Genomic DNA, 18940 nt, shown 5'->3' on the forward strand with positions numbered 1-18940 from the left:
CACAGGGCAGGCAGGAGAAGCCCCCGGGATGCTGGTGGTCCCATGAAGAACCCTGAACACACCCGGACATGGCTCCGTGCCTCAGTTTCCCCATCTGCAATGTGATGGACGTAAAGGTGTCCCCACAAACTTCTGTAACCAGCCTTTCCAGCCACAGGTTCCCTGCTTTGCTCCTTCTTAGCTGTAACTGCTGTTCCCATGAAGGAGCTTTCTCAGGAGAGTTTGACCCACACCATCATTACAGAGTGAGTTCTGAGACATGAACCCAGGGGAGCCCCAAACATCCTCTGAAAAGAGCAGCAGCAGTTCTACACAGTGGACAGAGGAGTCCTAGAGGAAAGAACCAGCTTGTCAGCAGTGCACCAGTTGGCACAGTCAAGAGCAATAGCTGAAACAACCAAACAGGGCTGTCCTGAATCTAGCACAGCACCTCAGCTGTCCTTGAACTCAGCAGACAGACTCCAAAAGTCACCACCATCCACTGAAATCAGCACTTGAAGCTGCACTACACTCACGAGTTTATTTCTCGGCTGATGCCAATCAATGCCCACTCTGCCTTTTGGTTAAAAATCAAGGACCAGTGACCTGTGCCTTCTGTTGTATTCACAGGACTGCCACTGGCTCTGCTCTACACATCTCAACAAGAGACAGCTGCCCTTGCTCAAGGAGAAAGCTGCTTATGCAGAAACATCCCATGACCAGTTTGGGGGAGGGACAGAGGAGAATCAATTATTTCATGGTGAAAGGTTCCCTCTCGATTTCCAAAATAAAAAAGCAGCACTTTTCTTCCAAAAACAAAGCCAGCATAATTGTTTCTCCACTATGGGCAGACGTACTCACCACTTTTCTCTTGCTAATAACTTTCTTGTTCTTTTTTATCCATCTCCCTTATCCTATTGGTATAATCCAGTGCAGATTGCTTTCATTTCTGCTGCACAGTTCCCTGACTCCCACATCAGCCCTTTCCTGGCTGTGGAAAGGAGGCACCAGAGCACTCTGTGCACAGCAGCTGGGAGCACAGCCTGTCCCCCACAGCATGCCTGTGAGAGGTGAGGCTGCTGCTGCCCATCTGGGATGGGTTATTAACAGAAGTTTTTACAAACACTGCTGCTGCTGCAGAATCACCCAGGCTGGCCCATCTCCAAAGCCCTGGGGGCCTTGCTGGCTGTTCAGGTGGGACATCCCAGTGCAGCTACTGCCCAAAGCTGTTCCATCCCACTGCCTGCCACGGCCCAAGGCAGAGGGAGATCCCTGCAGGGAGGAGTCATTCCAGCTCCCGGGTACCACACAGGGCAGGAGGCACCCCCACACTAAAGTAATGCAGGGATCAGAGCAGAGATTAAAACCTCAGGCAACACCTTTTTTCTCTGCTCGACCCCAACATGAGGTAGGTGGGGGATGTCCCAGAGACAGCTACAGATGTGCCCTCCAAGCTCCCAGGCTCCTTACTTGATGGTGAGGATCACAGGTGTAGGAGATCCAGCCACACTGAACTGGAATTCTTCCTCAAACCACCCAGACACGGGGGCACTGAAGGAGATCTGAACAGTCTGGGTCCCACCTGGTGCAATGATGCCCTCCTCGGGTGCAAACTTGAAGCAGAAGCCCATGTCTGTGGTTGAAGGGATATAGGTGAAGGGAGCATCAATAGCTCCTTGGTTAATCAGTTTCACCTGCAGCAGCAAGAAAGCAAAATGGAAATACATGTGGAATCTTCCCTTCGTGTGAGTTACTGTCTAATGATGCAATGAACACCCAGAAAAGGCAGAAGATGCTTTGTGCTGCTGAATGGCAGAAGGCAAAAGATACAACAGGACAAGTTCTGTCGTTGAGCTTTCATGCAAAGCAGTGGTAACTCCACAGAACTGCAGTCACCCTGGGCTTATCCCATGGACACAGAGCAGTGCACCTCTGGTCAGCATCACCAAGCTCACTGAGAGCTGGCCCTGAGAGCAGCGTGGGGTGATTGCAGCTGCGTAGTGAACGACCACAGAGCTGCTGCTGTCCCAGCTAGCACAGCTCCAACAGCACCATCTACTCATTCACCTTTTCCCACACCATGAAAACAATCCATTGATAATGAGGCATCAGCATCAAATGTACAGACAGCACCATCTTTTGGTAAGAAAACTCAGGGTGTCTTTCTCTTCTACTGCCAAGCTTTTGAAAGTGCCTGGCATGATGTAGTGCCTCATTTTCTACCTCTTTCAGTTGCTCTCTCTTGATTTTTTTGCAAACTTGACACTATTGGGGGGAGGCAAATAGGTAGAGAAATCCTTTGCTTGATTCCCAGGAACACTTTTCTCTTTCTAGAGCCAGAGATGCGCCAAGGCTGAAGTGTGGTGAGGGGCTGCTCAGCAAGGGAGAGAACTCCCAAGCCCTTTGCAAGGGCCAGCACTGAGCCAGGAGGCTGGATGGCTTTCCTGTGACTTCCAGGAATAAGCAGGAGCCACTTGACTGGAAGCTGTTTGAAGTGGACTGAAGCTCAAACGCAGCCAGTTTGGTGCAGCTGCTTCTGAAGAGCCCAGTGCAAAGGTGCCTTGTGTCTGGCACTGCCACAAGAGCCTCTGAACATGCAGCTTTTTGACCCAGTGTTGGTTTCGTGTGCCAAGGGGCTGTTTTGCAGGAAGCCTCCCAGCTGATGCCTAAGGAAGGCTGCCCAAAAGCAGGGACTGGGGCTTTGTGAACAACAGACACACCTTTCTGACCCCCCCAGATTTGACCAGTACATCAAATATTCCCTGCTCACAACTGCCCAGCTTGGCAGCAATTCCACAGCTCCACCAGGCTTGCTGCTGCCTCAGGAGCCATCAGGATCCATCCCAAGCCCTGCTGCTCACCTCGCAGACGTGGGAGGTGTTGACAAAAATGTTCCCAAGGTTCAGTGTTTGAGAGCTGAGTTCAACCAAGGGTCCTTGGCCTTCCCCTCTGAGGTGCAGGGGCAGCCTGGTCTCACGGCCTGGGGAGAGATGTGCATTTCAGTACAGTAATTCCCTCTGTTACACTCTATTTTCCAGGCTGCCTCAGTGCTAGTCCCTGACTCTGAGCTGGATGCAACCACTCCTGATGCGGCAGGAGAAGATATGGACCCTTCTGTTCTCTCAGGAGATATCCCTTGGGGCTGACTTCTAATTTCTAACCCATTCCTTGGGCTGGTTTCCAATTTGAGCCCCCAGTTTGCTGAGTTTAAAACATCTCTGGTGTCCTGTAGTGACAGGCCAAGGAGTATTGGGTAGAAATTGAAAGAAAGGAAATTTAGGTTAGATATTAGGAAGAAATTTTTTACTGTGAGGGTGGTGAGACACTGGAGCAGCTTGCCCAGGGAAGCTGTGGAGGTTCCAGCCCTGCAAGTGTTCAAAGCCAGGCTGGATGGGGCTTGGAGCTACCTGGTCTAGGGGGAGGTGTCCCTGCCCATGGCAGGGGCCTTGGGACTAGATGATCTTGAGGGTCCATTCCATCCTTAACATCCTGTGATTCTGTGGTTTCCTTCCCCTGCACCTAGAGGAGCTTTGCAATCCATTCAGTGAAGGCACAAAGTTCAGAAAGAGTTTGGCAATTGCCAAACTACCTGGCCCAGTAGCACAGGACTTTGTTGCCAAAGTCCTCACCTTCTGGCACTCAGCACTGTGTTCTGTTTCCACAGACTGAGAGCTGCAAGGTGACAACTCCCACACAGGGAGAGCAGCAGCTGCTGGCCAAGGGTGCTCCTCCTACAAACAGCCTGGGCTCAGTGGGGCTCAGCCACCTCTGCTCTGGTGGTGTCTGGGCACTGGGAGGGGATCCAGGCTCAGGGAGCACATTTCTAACTCAGCTCCTACCACCTGAGGATGGATCCATGTCAAATGGACCCATCCTGGAGGCCAGGGGCCTGGAGGGCCTTAGTGCTTGTTCACTAAAGCTGTTCTGCTCTGGAGCTCTTTGGCCTTTGAGGAAATGCTGGCAAAGCCATGGCATGGAAGCCTCTCCCTGCACTGCCTGGGTTGTTCTGGGATCAGGAGCCCAGAGACAGGATTCTGAGGCCTGGCCTTGCACGGGAGACTCCCTGGAAGCTGCAGGGCCAGTGGGGATGTGCCAGCACTGCCCTGCTGACCAGGGACTCTTCCCAGCAGTTCCATGGGAGCTCCGTGGGCTCAGGCTTGCACCATGGCTTCACTGAGGCTGAGAGAAGCAGGAGCTGTACCTGAGATGCTGCAGTAAGCCACACTTCGATACTCCAGTGCCTCCAGGGGTTTGAAGGTCACCTTGATTTCAGCCGAACAATGCGGCCCGATTTCTCCCTCCTACAACAGAAAGAGACAGCAAAACATGTCTCTTCAAACTTCACAGTTCTTGTTTTCAACCACAGGCCTGTAAGCCTTGATTTAGAGCATCAGTGATGAGTGAACAACACAAGGAGCCCAAGGAAACCCTCCAAAGCCAGCTCAACACACCACTGGAAGCTCTCAGTGCTCAGCTGATCAGCTCCCACTGTCCACAATATTCCTGCTGCTCTGACACAAGCTCTTGGTCACATCATGCTGCTGTCAGCTACACGGGATGTACTGCCACTGTGCACTGGTGGCTCTGGGCCTTAGATGGGCCATAGGAGTAACCAAGAAGAGAACATGATCCCCTTCCTTGAAATACAAATATTAGTTAAGCTGTTTTGAAAGAAAGCAGAGGTTGGGGTTATTCTGGGGTTTGCTCCAAGATGAGAAGGGATTTTGCCCTGTGCAGACACCAGGCATTCATCACCTCTCACAATGCCAGTACTCAGAATCAGGGCTCTGCTTGATGGGAGCATGAGGCAGTTTGCTTGCAGAAACAGAAAGGGAAAAGGTTTTCTGTCCCCGTGTGCAGGAGAACTCAAAAGGCCCATTTAGACCTTCCACCCTTGTGTCCAGGCTCACCGATGACACTGGAAGGGACACTCAGAAATAGTGCAAGGCGTGGTTACAGGAGGGGATTGGCACTTCTGAGATTAACCTTGGGCTGAATTTGGCCTCCTTTTCCCAGGAGCCATTGCAAGCTTCAGGTCAGGGTGTGTGAGCTGGCAGTGCTCCAACAGCCTCTGCTGAACCCCACGTGTCAGGGGAGCCCCTGCTACAGGAACTGCTCCCTGTGGACACTGCAAGGACACGCACCGAGTGCCCTTGAGCTCGAGCCCTGCAGCAGAGCTGGGCTTTGTCAGGCTCCCAGCCCTGCCTTGAGCCTGCAGGGCAGCAATGCTTTTAGCAGAGAGCTCTGCAGCCACCCCAGAAACTCCATGTCCTCCCTCTCAGCACATCGGGCCAGCTGAGGATCTGCCCAGTGACCGCAGCTGGGGGGAAGGGGGGCAGGGGTAGGGTGCTTGGGAGGAGGAAGAGGAAGAGGAGGAGGAGGAAAATGAGGTTCTCAGCTATCACTCACCATTGGCTCAATGAAAAAAAAGTCATTGGAGAACAGCATGGGGTCTTCTTGCACCTTTGCCATCTTCTCCTGGACCATGCTGCTCAGGCGGGCAGTGCGATCTTCACAAGAGCCCTTCACCTTCTCTATTTCTTTCTCCTCCATTAAGTTTTCCTGCCACACCTCTTTTGGCAGCCGCAGCAAACGACACTGCCTGCAGCCACAGGGAGAGACAAGGCCAGCAGATTGTTTAATAAGCCACATCTTTGCAGAGAGAAGTGTGAGTGCAGGAGAGCAAAGCACTCGGGGAGGAGCAGCAGCAACAGCTCCCCAGCAAAGGCTGACCGCAAGCCGTGAGGGTCCCACATGGATCAGAGCATAACTTGCTGTTCACTGGCACAGCAGGTAGCTTTACTCCACACTTGCAAGCTCAGGAGAGGTTTCCAAAGCCAGCACCCCTCAAGAGAATCCCCTGGCTCAAGCCCTGGGAAGGGGAGACGAAGCTGGGTTGCAGCTATGTGTTACCAGCATCGCTCCTTGTTTCTTCCATTTTGGACCTGCCCTGTTCCCTACGCTGCCTTTCACAAGAGCATCCCAGAGCACTTCCAAAGGAAACGGATGAATTCAGGCACCATATCCCTTCAGTGACATTTGAGGTTTTATATGCAATATGCATGAAAACAGAGGCTCTGAGAGGGGAAGGGACTTTCTTGTGCAGGAGGGAGACAGCAAACTCCTGGAGAGACCTTTTCATGATCCAGAGCTTTTTGGGTCCCATCCCAGTGCATGGTAGTAGAATGTCCTGAGAGGGAAAGGATCCTGCACTATCCTCTCTCATAAAAAAATCCTCTCTGCTCAGATCTTGAAAGCTTCTCTGACAGCAGGGCAGGGGAAGACAACCAGCCCAGATGGGCAAGGAGCTTTTGAAGGAACTAAGGGAAAAAAAGAGGGTGTATCACCTTTGGGGCTGGCAACTCAGGAAATGTTTAGGCATGTTGCCAGGTCAGGTAGGAAGAAGATTAGAGAGACAAAAGCCCAATTAGAACCTGAGGAAATCCAGTCATTGCAACCAACCCTTCCTTCCCAAAATGCCATTCCTGCTTGGAGTCTAAATGGAGCTGGAATGCTGAGTGCTGAGCTCCTGAAGCCCAGGGACACACAGCCTAGTGCCAGGGATGGTTTACTTGGCCTAAACCATTCAAAAGCACCAAGACCCCACTGAGGCCATATGTTAGTTTCAGTCTTGGGCCATGTATCTCCCTGAAACGTATCTTTCAAACCAACCTCCTCTTCTCTTCATTGTCTTCTTCCTCTGTAGGAAAAGCCTTCCACTGGAAGTGGGCTGTGATGTTACTCCTGTTTTCAATTAACAGGGTCCTGTGGCTTGACATGGTGATGAAAGTCTTGTCAACCTCCACAGAACTCGTGCTCAACACAACATTGAGATCTACAGCCTCTCCGTGGAGCTTTGTGTGGAAAATTTCTTCACCTGGAACAAAGCAAAGGGGAATATTTGCTCAGCTCACTGGCTGATGGGAGCACAAAGGAACAGAGCAAACCACAGGCCACAGAAGAAAGTGTCACAGTTTTTAGCTGAATGAGCAGTTCTGTGGATCAGTCCATTGATCACATCCTGACAGCTCTGTGTGTAGAGCCTGAGGATGTCCTGGGCAGCTCCTTAAACACCTTCTTTCTGAGTGTGTTTGTAGAGATTTGGCCCCAAGGTGACAGGATGTACAGGGAGATTGGTCAGTGTGCTCCAGTGACCCACCCAGATCACTGGGATTTCTGCATCAAAGTCCTTTGGGTGACGCTGAGGAGCCCTGTTCAGTCCTGGCTTGGCCAGGGTCTCCCCAGGCATCCCATGAGACTCCTGTCTCTCCTGATCCCTTGGATCCCCTATTGCTGACCAGTAAATATGCCTGGGGGCATGTGGGCAGCAAAAGGAGGCCCAGAGGAACAAGTGAAGTGACAGCCCACAGCAGGAGGGGACACAGGGGAGGAAACACAGCCAGCCCGGCTCTGCAATATGACAAACCACTACAAAATGAACACCATGAAAATCATCATCATCTCCCTGTCCAAACCCACAGCCACATCAGTCTTGAAATATTTGATATTGTTCTGATCTCAAAAACCAAGCTGGAGAGTTGCAAATTAAATAAAAAAGGGATAAAGGAAAGATTAATAAGTAGAGAGCAGCTTCTACATTAAGACTGAATGGGATTCCTCAGTCTGGAAATCAAATGGGAGATGGATGTGAGAGGTTTGCAACAGCATGAACAGCCTGGGAAATGGGGACAGGGAAAATTTGTTTTGATTTGTCACAAAAAAAGGAACTTGAGGGCCTGAAAATGTTGTTAGACAGAAACTACATCTGTGTGTAAGGGCAACATAGAAAAAGGGTCTGTGACAAGCCAATGGAGAAGCAGCATATGGGCCAGAGGTGTGCAAGAAATCCATTGCATTGGAGAGAGTCTGATGGAGACCTCACAGACAGCACTGCCCAGGAATAAAATAAAACTTCACCCAGGCATAGCCACATGGTTGTGAAGAATCAGGGATCCTCCTTCCTCCACTCAGCAACTGCCAGCAAAACAGGAGTCAAAAATCTTAGGCTGTTAGAGGGGATGCCCTTTATCAAGCCCCTGAACACCAAGGAGTTCTCAGTTTGCTGTGGGGTGAAGCTGAACAGGGGAGGTACCTCGGGAGCGAATGGAGGGGGAGGGACAACAGGGAGTGATGGTGGAGAACTGTCCTGCGCCCCTGCAGGGCCCAGCACTCACCTGTGTTGCAGCACAGGGACCCGAAATGGTCACCGTTGGTCAGCGCGTGAAATCCCACTGTCACCTGCATGGTGTCACCAGCGCCCAGAGTTCCTGTGGCTGGCACCACGGAGAAAGGACTGCAACACAAAGAGAGGGGTCAGGGCTGGGGGGACACCTGGCCATGAGATTGCTTCTGCAGTGCAGCTCACTTCAGCTCACTTGGCAAGCAGGGAGCAAACCAACCCCAGGCAGCAGAAGACAGCCAGAACAGACAGGATCAGAAACAGCCACTGAGCCACTGTGAGGAGATCCAGCCCTCACAAGATCCTGGGGGTAAATGACCTCAGCTGCCCCACACTCTGCATCCAGCTCTCTGCAATGAGACTCAAGGGTCCAACTGCCAGCAATCCCATCCGAGAATGGTTTGTGAAGAGCACACAGAGGGTTCAGAGCTATCTGCATGCACAACTTGACACTGACTGCCTCGGGAATATCTCTTTTCCTGCTGCCTATAAACCTCACCTCAGGAGATGCAAATGTTAGGGCACTGCCTGTCCTGGGAATTCCTTACAGCCTTACAGAATCAGGCAGGGAGAAGGAACTTTTCCTTGAAGACCAAGGAATGGTCACTGTTGAATTTGCAGTGTGGTTCTTTAGTTTATTTTACTTTGAAAACATCCTGATTTAGCCTAAAAAGGGACATTTTATCAGCATTTCAGTGAAAGCTGCTCTGAAAAGGAGCAATCCAAACTCTGAAAGAGTGCAAATGCAGATTAGAGCAATCCAGTGGCATGGAAACCCCAAAGGAGGGTGCCATTTACAATATGAAGGATCCCATCCCAGCTAAATGAAGCACCATTAGCAGGAGCACATCAAGGAAGCAGAACAGGAGGTTTTTGTGTATTTACCAGCAACGCAGTCTGGGACTGTGGCTTGTCATCCAGGCTGGTAACTGTTTGCTTGGCCCAGCAGAGAAACTCTGTGCAATGTGTTGGAAATGCTGATGCAAAAATGTTGGTGCACTTTGGATTTAAGAGGAGCAATTAGGATTGGTCACCAGGTGAAGAGCTCTTGCCTGACAATCACAAGAGTCTGTGCTTTGATGCTCAGGGACAGCTCAGGGAAGATGTGCTTCTGCCCAGCAGCTGCTGGGCTTTGTGCTCTTCTACAGCCCCACTGAGGAAACAAAAGTTCCTGGCCTTGGTGCTTTGCTGCTGGTCAATCTGTCACTTAAAAGTGTGCTCTGGGGAGTTTGGTGATGAATGCATCACACACAAAAATACAGAGAACATCTGGCAAGCTGAGCTTTATTCGTGTCACTTGCTGCAGGTTCTGCTCATGAAGGACCTATTGCTGCAATGACGGGCCTGACCTGCTCCCATTCCCAGGTGAGAACATCCCTGCTGGCTGATGGAGAAGCCTTGGGCCAGCAATGTTGATGTGCTGGACGGGAGACTTTGGAGGGAGGGGAGGAAAGACAAGGCCCCAGCAGCCCCAGAGCCAGATCAGTGCTCGTGCTCCTGCATCTGCCCCGGGGCTGATGCCAGCACTGCTGCAGCTCTCTGCTGGGGCTCGGGGGGATCAGGGCCTGCTCTGGGCAAGGCACAGGGCTTTTTTCTTATTCTTTTGCCAGAAATTTCACCAGAACACAGAAGCTGCCAGTTAAGGGAATCCCTGGCCACACTTCAGCACTCCATTCCATTCCATTCCATTCCATTCCATTCCATTCCCACTGCTGTCCCATGTTACATGCTCCTCAGATGGCAGGATGGGAATAACACTCCTGACTTCAGGGGTTGCCTGAGAAAGAAGGTATCTTCTTCTTTTCAAATTATCAGGGGAAGAGGATCCAGCCAAGTCCAGCACTCAGTTGTCAGGACTGAAAAACTGAGTGCAAATCGGCCCCTGCATCTCCTACATCCCACCCCGGGCTGTACCCCCCAGACCCCTCTGTTCCTGCTGTAGCAGTCATCTCTCAACTCCTCTGAATTTCAGCCAACACCACCAAGCTGTTCCCTGAGCCCACAGACAGAAGAGCTGTGAAGGAGACATCCCTGACACTGTAATAACCAAATGAAAACCACTGCCAGGAGATGGGGCTGGCAGGCTAAATTTTGGCCTTTTATTTGTAAATTGTGAGCTGCTCCTTAAGACAGTTCTCATCCTGTTAGATCTGCCCTTTCAATGAATCACTGCTGCACCCAACAGGCAGAAAAGATAAGGTATGGAGAGGGTTTTAATAGGTTGTTTTCTTCTGCTTTTTAACTAGGTCCATTTGTTTGTTTGTTTTCCTGTATGGCATCTAAAGACAGGTCCAGATCTGCCAATGGCACCTTGCAATCCCCAGACACTGGTCCTGCTTTGAGCAGTGTGTCTGCTCAGATGATTCCCAGCAGAAGTTATTCTATACTTTTCTCTTCTAAAGCAGCCCAGATGCTTTTCACATATTCCCTAAATGTCTCCTGTTTCCTGTACACCTGTGCATATACCTATGGGCATGTGGGATACTGAGAGGCATTAGAGGAGCTGGACCTTTATGACAGTTCCCAATGAAGAATTTGTGATCTTTTGACAAACATTTACCACAAGCCAAAATGAAAAAACGGCAGAAACACAGGAACTTCAGAGTATTGAAAAAGAAATCTCAATGAAAGGGGACACAGCCTTATTCAGAGATTTAAATCATGTGTTTGAAATTTTAAACTAGCTTTCAAAGGTTCATCATGGAACAGAAGAGGTGACTGATGCCCTCAGCTGACAAGGGAAATCAGATCAGCTTTAGTAACAGGAACAGCACAGGCTGCCCACAGCACAGCTCACATGAGGCATCTGATGCGGGGACCACTGGAAAGCCACATGCCTGTGGCCTCCCAGAGAACAGGTCTTTTTGGCTGACAGTGGTGAGAAAGCATTCCTGAAGCTGCTTGTGCTCAGGAGGGTGCAAGCCAGTGACCAACATGTTCCAGCACCCCCCAGGAAATCTGGGACACAGAAAGCTCAGAGGCTGCATCCTGCTTCAAACATGAGAAGCAACAGCAAGCCCCACACATCCTGCCCACTTCCAGCCAGGGCTGCAGGGCAGCAGCTCTGAGGCTCTGGCTCCTTTTGCTGCTCTTTCCCGACTCTGTTATCACCTAAAGGTGATATCCTCTGTGTTGTGATGCACTATATAGGTATTTAGATGTTCTGCACTGGGTGAACTGTTCCCATTGTATCCCTCGGATAGGGTGGTCTGTCCCCTGTAGCCTCTCCCTTCGCCCCTCCTCACTGGTGTCACCTTGGCTGCGGCCTTCCGTCCCCGCCTCCCATTCTGCGGGTATAAATGTCCCTTGGGTTTGGAGCTCTTCCTCTTTTTTTCGCCTGGAAGCCCTACGATGCAGATGTCCCCTTCCAGCTAATAAACAGGACATCAGAACCACGTGGAGAAAGAGTGCTTCTCGTCCCTTACTTCGTCCATGTAGGATCCGTGCGGGCTTAAATCCCAAGCTAGCCAGGGGGATTTAGAGCCAGAAACCCACGGGTTCCTTCACCTTTGCACAAGAACAGATGGGCTGCCTCACCTCTGGGTGCTCAGCTGGAAATGAGCTTCCCGGTTACCGGCATTGTGAACCAGCAGAGTCTTCTGGCTGCTGGACTTGACTGGACACACGGAGAAGTCCAGCTGGTCAGGGAAGTCCAGGATGGCTCGGGCACCAATGGCCCGAATTGGCACAATGATCTTTTCCTTTGCAGTGAGGCAGACGAGCTCATGGGAATAATCCTGCAGGAAAAGAAACTGCTCAGCACAGGGTATTTACTGCCATCCCCATGGCAGGACGAAAAAAAAATCTACTCCCTTCAAGGGCATCAATTTACCTATTCCATCCTAAAATGAACACTAAGTTCTACTAATATGTCACATTTTAAAGGCACCAGTGCACTTTGCAAAACCTATCTCTGTGGCATTAAGCTCTTGTGTCACTTGGGTCATACAAAGAACTGCCCTAGGCCACTATAATCTTTACTCTAAATTTTAATGATGTTAAATAATTCCTAAGTTCCTTCTAAGGAACATGGAGCTAGGGAACACAGAACATTCCTCTTTAGGTTTCTATACTCCCACTCTCTGAGAATAGGACAAAGCGTTAAACTGACTCAAAGCAGCAAAAGGTAGATGAGAAAACAGCTGCACCCAAAGAGATCCTGCACCTCTGGCCTGGTGTAGAAACATCAGCTGGCTCAGAACTCCCCTCTAACTTTGCCTTTCCAACCAAGTCAGGAGAAGAACAGTACTAAGAGGCAGCAGGATGCTGTTGGAAAGAGCCTCTCTTTGTCTCCCTGCAAGGCTTCCTCCCTTCCATGCCATGTCCTGAACCCTTCTGTATGAACAAGCCTCCAGATCACAGCACTGAGATCAGACTTGCCAGGGCCTCAGCACTGGTGTTCAAACCCCCAGGCAAAAGCCCGTTTGGCACGGAATGGGTGCCAGCTGACACAGCAACCACAGTGACAGGCATGAAGTGTCACTGCCACAGGCTCTGGGCTCCCAGCTCTGCCTGCAGGTTGTGCCTGCCCTACACGAGCTCCTGCAGGCAGGTGTCCAAGTGCCCTGCAGCTCAGCCAGCTCCTGCTGACCAAGGGCACCCGGAGCCCAGTGTGCCTGTGCCAGGCCGGGCTCACGGGCACAGCACATCCTCTGCCCTGGCCCTGCAGCTGTACCATGGTCAGTTGTGCTCTGGGACAGCACGGCTGCAAGGCTGGAGAACAGAGGCTGTGAAAAAGCACCATCTTTGCTCCAGCCCAGGGTGAGGCAGGGAAGCTGCTGGCAGTCAGGAAGGAGGAAAGCTCTCTGACCTCTTTGTTCCTCTAGTGTTTTCCATAACAATGCAACCCCTTCCACTGTACCTAGAGATGGCTGAACATCTATCAACACTCCTCTGTCATTTTCATCCTGTTCCCTGTGCATCTTCCCTTGGGAATGCTCAGGAATGTGCAGGGAGGGGAAGCAGAGCCTGTCAGGCCTGGCTGCAGTGCCTGACAGCAGTGCCAAGGTGTGACTGGCTGCTGCAGGCCGCCTGCCCACAGCCTGGAGCCAAGCTCCCAGCTCGGAATGGGCTGGACCCAGAGTGCAGGGAAAACAATGGCTTTGGAGAAAATTCTGTGCTTTGGCTCCTCCTGTCTCACCTTGTTCTCGCCGGGGGTGAAGCGGATGCGCACACGGGCAGAGCCGCCTGGTGGCACGATGTGGTACACATCACTGGGGCACGCCAGCTCGAAATAAGGGCAGCTCTCCATGCACACCTTCACCATCCGAGCAATCTGCAGCAAGGACGTGAAATGATGATTTTGCCACTTGTGGAAACAGGACGAGAGGAGACCTGTCTGTGCCCTGGTGCCATCCCTCCTGGACCCCTTTTCCAAAGCACTTTCAGCTGTGCAGGCACAGGCACATCATTCACAAGGGTGAACTTGAATCCCTTCTCTCTGCGTCCAGCATTTTGGCCGGGGCCGGTAGGGCAGAGCCTGGTGGCAAGGAAGGGCCAAGCAGATCAGCACCAGCAGGATGAGACAGAGCACCTGAACCAAGTCATCTGCATATTCAACAAGGCCAGAAAACCTGCTGGCTTCTGCCTGCACGCAGCCATGCAGTCGTGTTCCAGAGGGGGAATGTGCTCCCTGAAAGCAAACCAGCCCATTGTCCTGGGGGAAGGAAGAAATTCCCTTCTAGCAGATCAGGTTTGGGTAGGGACGTTCTGGGGATACAGTCAGACAGGCAGACCAGCAAGAGAGCCCAAACACTGTGGCCTTGCTGGGAATAAAAGCAAATCTGAAAAGCAAAAGAAGGATCACAGCAAGACAATCCCTAAAACAAGGAGATGGCAAAGAGAATTTAAATGGGCAGTAAAGCAGCAAGGAAGAATCATAAAACCATGAGAGCAATCAGCCTGCCAAAAGTGATGGAAACACAGCCAGGCTGTGCCTATCGATGATAGGCTTCAAAGGCATTTTCTGCCTGGAGAAACATGACCAGCACTGACTGACAGTGTGCTTCCAGTATTAAAAGCCAATCTTGGCCCTGCAGGGGTTCTTGCTGCCTGTGCAGGCAAGCTGGGCTGCTGGGCATTGCTGCCTGCAGCCAGCAGGACAGGTTCTGCCCTCTGGGACTCAGAGACACAGCAAATGCATTTTCTAGCACACCTGATATCAACACCTGAGCACCAAAATGCTCCCAGAAAGTCTAACCCAGATGATTTGACTCCCTCCTGTCTCTTCCCACCAGCCCACTCTTGGCACAAGGCTCATTTGAGAAAATGTTTCCTTGACTGAAATTCCAATGCTCTCCGTTTTCCTCTTTACACTGGAACACAACTGGTGACATTTTTCTACTTTTTCCCTCTCAGCTCTCTTGGGAAACTGCAAAACAATCACAAGTGAAAGTGAAAACCTCCAAGAGTGTTGGATGTGCTGTGGTTCTCCAGAGGGAAAGCAGAGCACCTTGTTGCTTTTGGAAAAGCTGAGCAGAGCTGGATGAAGCTTAGCAGGAGCCTGAAGTGGCACCTAAAGGCCTCCCGCTGCTTCTGCTACAGCAGTCTGATTCCAGGGCTCTTTCAGAACACACTTCCTGCAGTGCCAATGCCAGTAATGAGAAGTGATTCCAGCATAAAGTGGAGAAGACTCAGCCCCTGAGCTGACTGTGAGCTGCACAAAGGGAGCCCAACAGGCTGAGAGAGGCAGAGATTCCTACCAGGAACCAAGGAGATACAGGATGTGGTACAGACACAAAGCAAAGCTTGAGAGCAGGTAAGAACTGTACAGGCCTCAACATTCCCATCAATCCAGAGCTTTCAAGAGAAGGAAACTCCTTTGGGATAGACAGCATCAATGCAAGGCCAAAATCAGGGGACAATTCCCAGCACAGGAAGATTTCCACCATCTTGCAGAGCAAGGTGCTGAGACATTTTCTTCTGGATGTGCAGCAGCAGATAACTTGCTTTGCTGTACACTCGGGGAATGACACCGCTCTCCTCTTCCAGCACAGGGTTAAAGCTCCAGGTGCCAGCACTTACCTTGTCCTTATTCATGACAGACAGCACCATTTCAGAGACCTCATGAGCGACGAAGTTCTGAAATACCATCTCTGGTGGGGAAACCTCAAACAAGCTCTGCTTCGGGGAAGGTGGTGACAGCTGGAGAGGCGAGAGAGAGCAGGGAGAGGTTCAGCTGCTGGGAAGAAGGATCATGAAGGAGAATCTTACACTGATCCCCAGTGAAGTACAGGCTCTGGGTGAGCACATCTGCTCAGGACACACTGGGCAAACAGTGGCTCACCCACCTCTGCTCTGGGCTGATCGAGAACTGCTTGATCAGCTTAGAGCAGGCTCAAGCCAAGCTGCTCTTTTTAGTTCTCCAGCTTTCCTTCTCCAGAATGCCAGGTAGCACTTACCTTAAGCACAGCCCTGTGCCCACTGGGACACTGACTGAGCACTCATGGAGTAAAACCCACAAATTTACACCAGACTCTATGGGAAACAATTTTGGGACGTCCTTTACTCTGAGACAGGGAAACCGAGGCCCACACAACTGCAAATACCATATTTGATCTAGATTTTAGGCATCAGTAAGAAGAGAACAGTACCAGAGGAGGTGTGACAGATGAGGTGATATTTGGCTGAAGCCAAAAGGTTATGAAGTGAAAGAATGGAATTTGTTGGTTCTGTGTGCTGTTTGTGGTTTGGATTTGTTCAGGTTGGTTTGTTGTGTTGCTGGGAGCTGGCAGAGGGACGGGGTTGAAGACCTGGCCAAAAGGAAGGAGGATGAGAGGGGAGGGGACAGAAAAGTTGGCTGTCAGGGAAAAGGAAAGTTCCCGAGTACTCTCCAAGGGGAAAGGGGCCAGGGACTGTCCCAGCCAGGTCCAAAGGGGATACAAAGATTGCCGTTTTGTTGGAGGCTGGCTTTGCTGTCTCCGGGGACAGGGAGACACACACCCAGCTCAGCTGCATTGTTACCAATGAACAGTTTTCTTTTGCTTTGATGATTTTGTCCCCTTTCATTGCATTTAAAAGTTACTGCCTTTCTAACAGAGGTAGCAGGTCTCCTGTGTGACTTCACGGGAGACACAGGCTGCTGAAGGGAGTGGCTGCAGCACACTGTCCCTCAGTTGTGCCCTTCCCTGAGGTGTTCCCAATGCCCCTCTCAGGGCAATCCTTCACCAGTGTGTGCCATGTCTCTTGCTGCCAATTTCCTGCTCAACAGCCCACCTCGGTCACCTCCCCATTGGACTGTGCTTTACACTGAGCCAGTCCTGCAAGAAAAGCAGCTTTAAACACACCTCTAAGTAGGCACTGATCCAGACAAAGCACATCCATTCCCCTTGGCCCAGGGTGAGTCCCCTGTACATCTGGCAGCCTGCAAAATCTAACACCCCGTTAGGGTCCAACACATTGTTCCAACCCAAAGCTGTAATGCAACTTGTTTTGCTAAATCTGAAGTAATTACTGCAGGTCCTCAGCCTTCAAAGGCCAACGCTGCCACTGTGGAGGGAATCCTGTGACCCTGAGCATTTGATGGTGACCACACCAAAGCAAGAGGTGGCTCCTTCAGCAGGAGAATGGCAAATGGCAATTCTGTGCCTTTGTGACCCCAGCCTTCCCCCCATTGTTTAGCAATGGCAGCTACACTCCAGCACACCTCAGCGGCTTCAGCAGAGGTTATTTGTGTTGCCTTAGTGCACATCAGGACCCCCAGTGCACCACTCTCATCAGTTTGCAATGACAGCACGACCTGGACACTGAGGTATTTTGCTGGAGGCAAGCCTGGCACAAGCACACACCCTCTTCAAACTTCACATCAAACAGAAAGGAAAAGAGCAGGAAAAGGCTACCTTTGGACCAGTCTCACTCAGGTCTATCCATGGGCCAATTCTGGGCAGAAAACTCCCAGTGCTGGCCTCCTGCTTTGTGTTGAGAAACTTCTCCCTCTGGAACTTAGAGGGAAGCACCTGAAAGGAAAAACAAACAAACAAACCAGCAAGAACCTCAGAGATGTGCTTGTTCAGAAAGGCTTTTCTTGAGCAAGTGGCACTGGTGAATAGTTTGTGGTCACAGCCACTAGGACAGTTCTGGAAGCCCTGGAAGTCACTTGCTGAAATACTTCACGCCAATACATTAATAATACGGAGCGCCATACACACACTCCAAGCACATGGCTCTGTCCCATTAGTCTCACCGTGGTTGGTGTGACATGTCTGGGGATTTCTGCTCTTTGGGCATTTGTTTCCTCTTAGGTCTCATTGGATCGAGGCAGTGACCTTTTCAGAGAGTGGGGAGGAGCTCCCAGAACCGCCCAAACTCCATCGCTGCACAACCCTCAAAACTCACAGCGAGGAGACAGCACTGCTGGCTGAGTCCAAGAGAAGCAGGAAAGAAAAGCTGTGCCAAGAGTGAGGTGCACAGGAATGTGTCCAAGTGTTAGCTCTCTCTGTTAATTAGCATTTGTCTTCTCTGTCTGGGCTGACAGAGCCCTCCACAGAAGAAAACAGAGGGCTCTCCTTGACAGAGCCTCAGCAGTGGGGCATCTTCAGTCAAGGGAGCTCCAGACAGCAAGGGACCTTTGTGGCCCTGCCTCCAGCGCTGCCTGCAGGGCTGGAGCTGTGCCCACCCAGCAGCTGAGAGAGAGCAGCTGCTTTGGAAGCTCTTCCAGCTGGGACCAGCCGTGGCTCTCAAGGCTTTGGGCAGAGTTGGAGCTTTCCCCCCCCATGCCCAGGTGCCCAAGGGCAGGCTGGTCAGAGCAGCACAGGTGAGTGCCCAGCCTGACAGAAGGGATTCCTGTGGCAAAGGGGAGGGAAAGGAGCCCATGCTGGGGGCTTCAGCTGAACATTGGTTCAACTTGGCTCCGCTGGCACAGCCAGGCCAGGTGCTGGGCTGTCCCTGAAACATCACACAGTGTTCCCTACTGCCCCAGGACAGCCCCCAGCAACAGGAGCACGGCACAGAGGTGGGGAGGGGGTCTGCAGCTTCCCAGCGCTGCTGGACAACGGGGGCAGGGAGAGCAGGGACACCAGGGGAGCTTCCAGCCTTAACACAGCCCCAGTGGCTACTCACATTTGTAGGCTTCAGTCTGTCCCTGAGCAAAAGACGAGGTGTTGGTGTCTTTCTCGGGAATCCAGAAGCCATTCTGAAAGGAGGATGTCGCAGATGAGTGATAATGCCTCAACAAAACTGGAAGGAGCAACAATGGAGCTCTGAAAATCCAGAACCCAATTCATGGCAGACTCAAGGGATATACTGCTGCTAAAGATTCTCTATGATTTGAAAGTAGCTAAGTGCTTGTTTGGCAGAAGTAGCTAGTGGTGCTAGGCCTCTAGGTGGACTTTATTTGCACTATATGGCTACCTTGTGCAATTCAAAGATGGATTGTACTGAAACCTGGAGCCAAAATGCTGAACATTAATAAGACTTAGGACAGACAAAGCTGTAGCTTAAATATTACTTAAAAACAGCTTGAGTGGAGCTCCTCTTCCTTAGGCTCAACAACCCCTGCCCTTTTAGCTGCTCCTCACAGCACTTGTGAGAGACTGGAATGTTATGGCTAACGGCCTAAATATTGCTATAAAGGACTTTTTGCCCATTGTAACAAAATTGAATAAAGAAGCGGAGCCCACCCAAGCCCACCCTTCCCTGGAAATGCCTCCTGACTGTGTGTTAAGCCGCCTAAGGGAACTTGAGACAAGATAAAGGTGACACCATTGTTCTGTTAGCTCAGGTCTGGGGAGAAGTGAGTAAGGCGGAGAGAGAAAAAGATATCCCCACTAAAGCCCAACCCAGCAG

At 51.2% G+C, this 18940-nt stretch overlaps 1 protein-coding gene across 1 annotated transcript in view; it reads right to left on the reverse strand.

Annotated features, from left to right (window-relative positions):
* LOC119705740 (hydrocephalus-inducing protein-like) overlaps positions 1-18940 on the reverse strand; it is a 41662-nt gene that overhangs the window by 21521 nt on the left and 1201 nt on the right. The window contains exons 2-12 of the mRNA XM_038148504.1: positions 18215-18287; positions 16996-17112; positions 15182-15301; positions 13299-13433; positions 11696-11895; positions 8154-8272; positions 6652-6856; positions 5389-5581; positions 4181-4280; positions 2841-2959; positions 1450-1673 (exon numbers count right to left, since the gene is read on the reverse strand). Coding sequence (XP_038004432.1) covers positions 1450-1673; positions 2841-2959; positions 4181-4280; positions 5389-5581; positions 6652-6856; positions 8154-8272; positions 11696-11895; positions 13299-13433; positions 15182-15301; positions 16996-17112; positions 18215-18286 — 1604 coding nt within the window. The 5' untranslated portion in view covers position 18287. The remainder of the gene's footprint in view (positions 1-1449; positions 1674-2840; positions 2960-4180; positions 4281-5388; positions 5582-6651; positions 6857-8153; positions 8273-11695; positions 11896-13298; positions 13434-15181; positions 15302-16995; positions 17113-18214; positions 18288-18940) is intronic.

The sequence above is a fragment of the Motacilla alba genome, chromosome 11 (assembly GCF_015832195.1).
Source record: "Motacilla alba alba isolate MOTALB_02 chromosome 11, Motacilla_alba_V1.0_pri, whole genome shotgun sequence".
In the NCBI taxonomy this organism is placed as follows: Eukaryota; Metazoa; Chordata; class Aves; order Passeriformes; family Motacillidae; genus Motacilla; species Motacilla alba.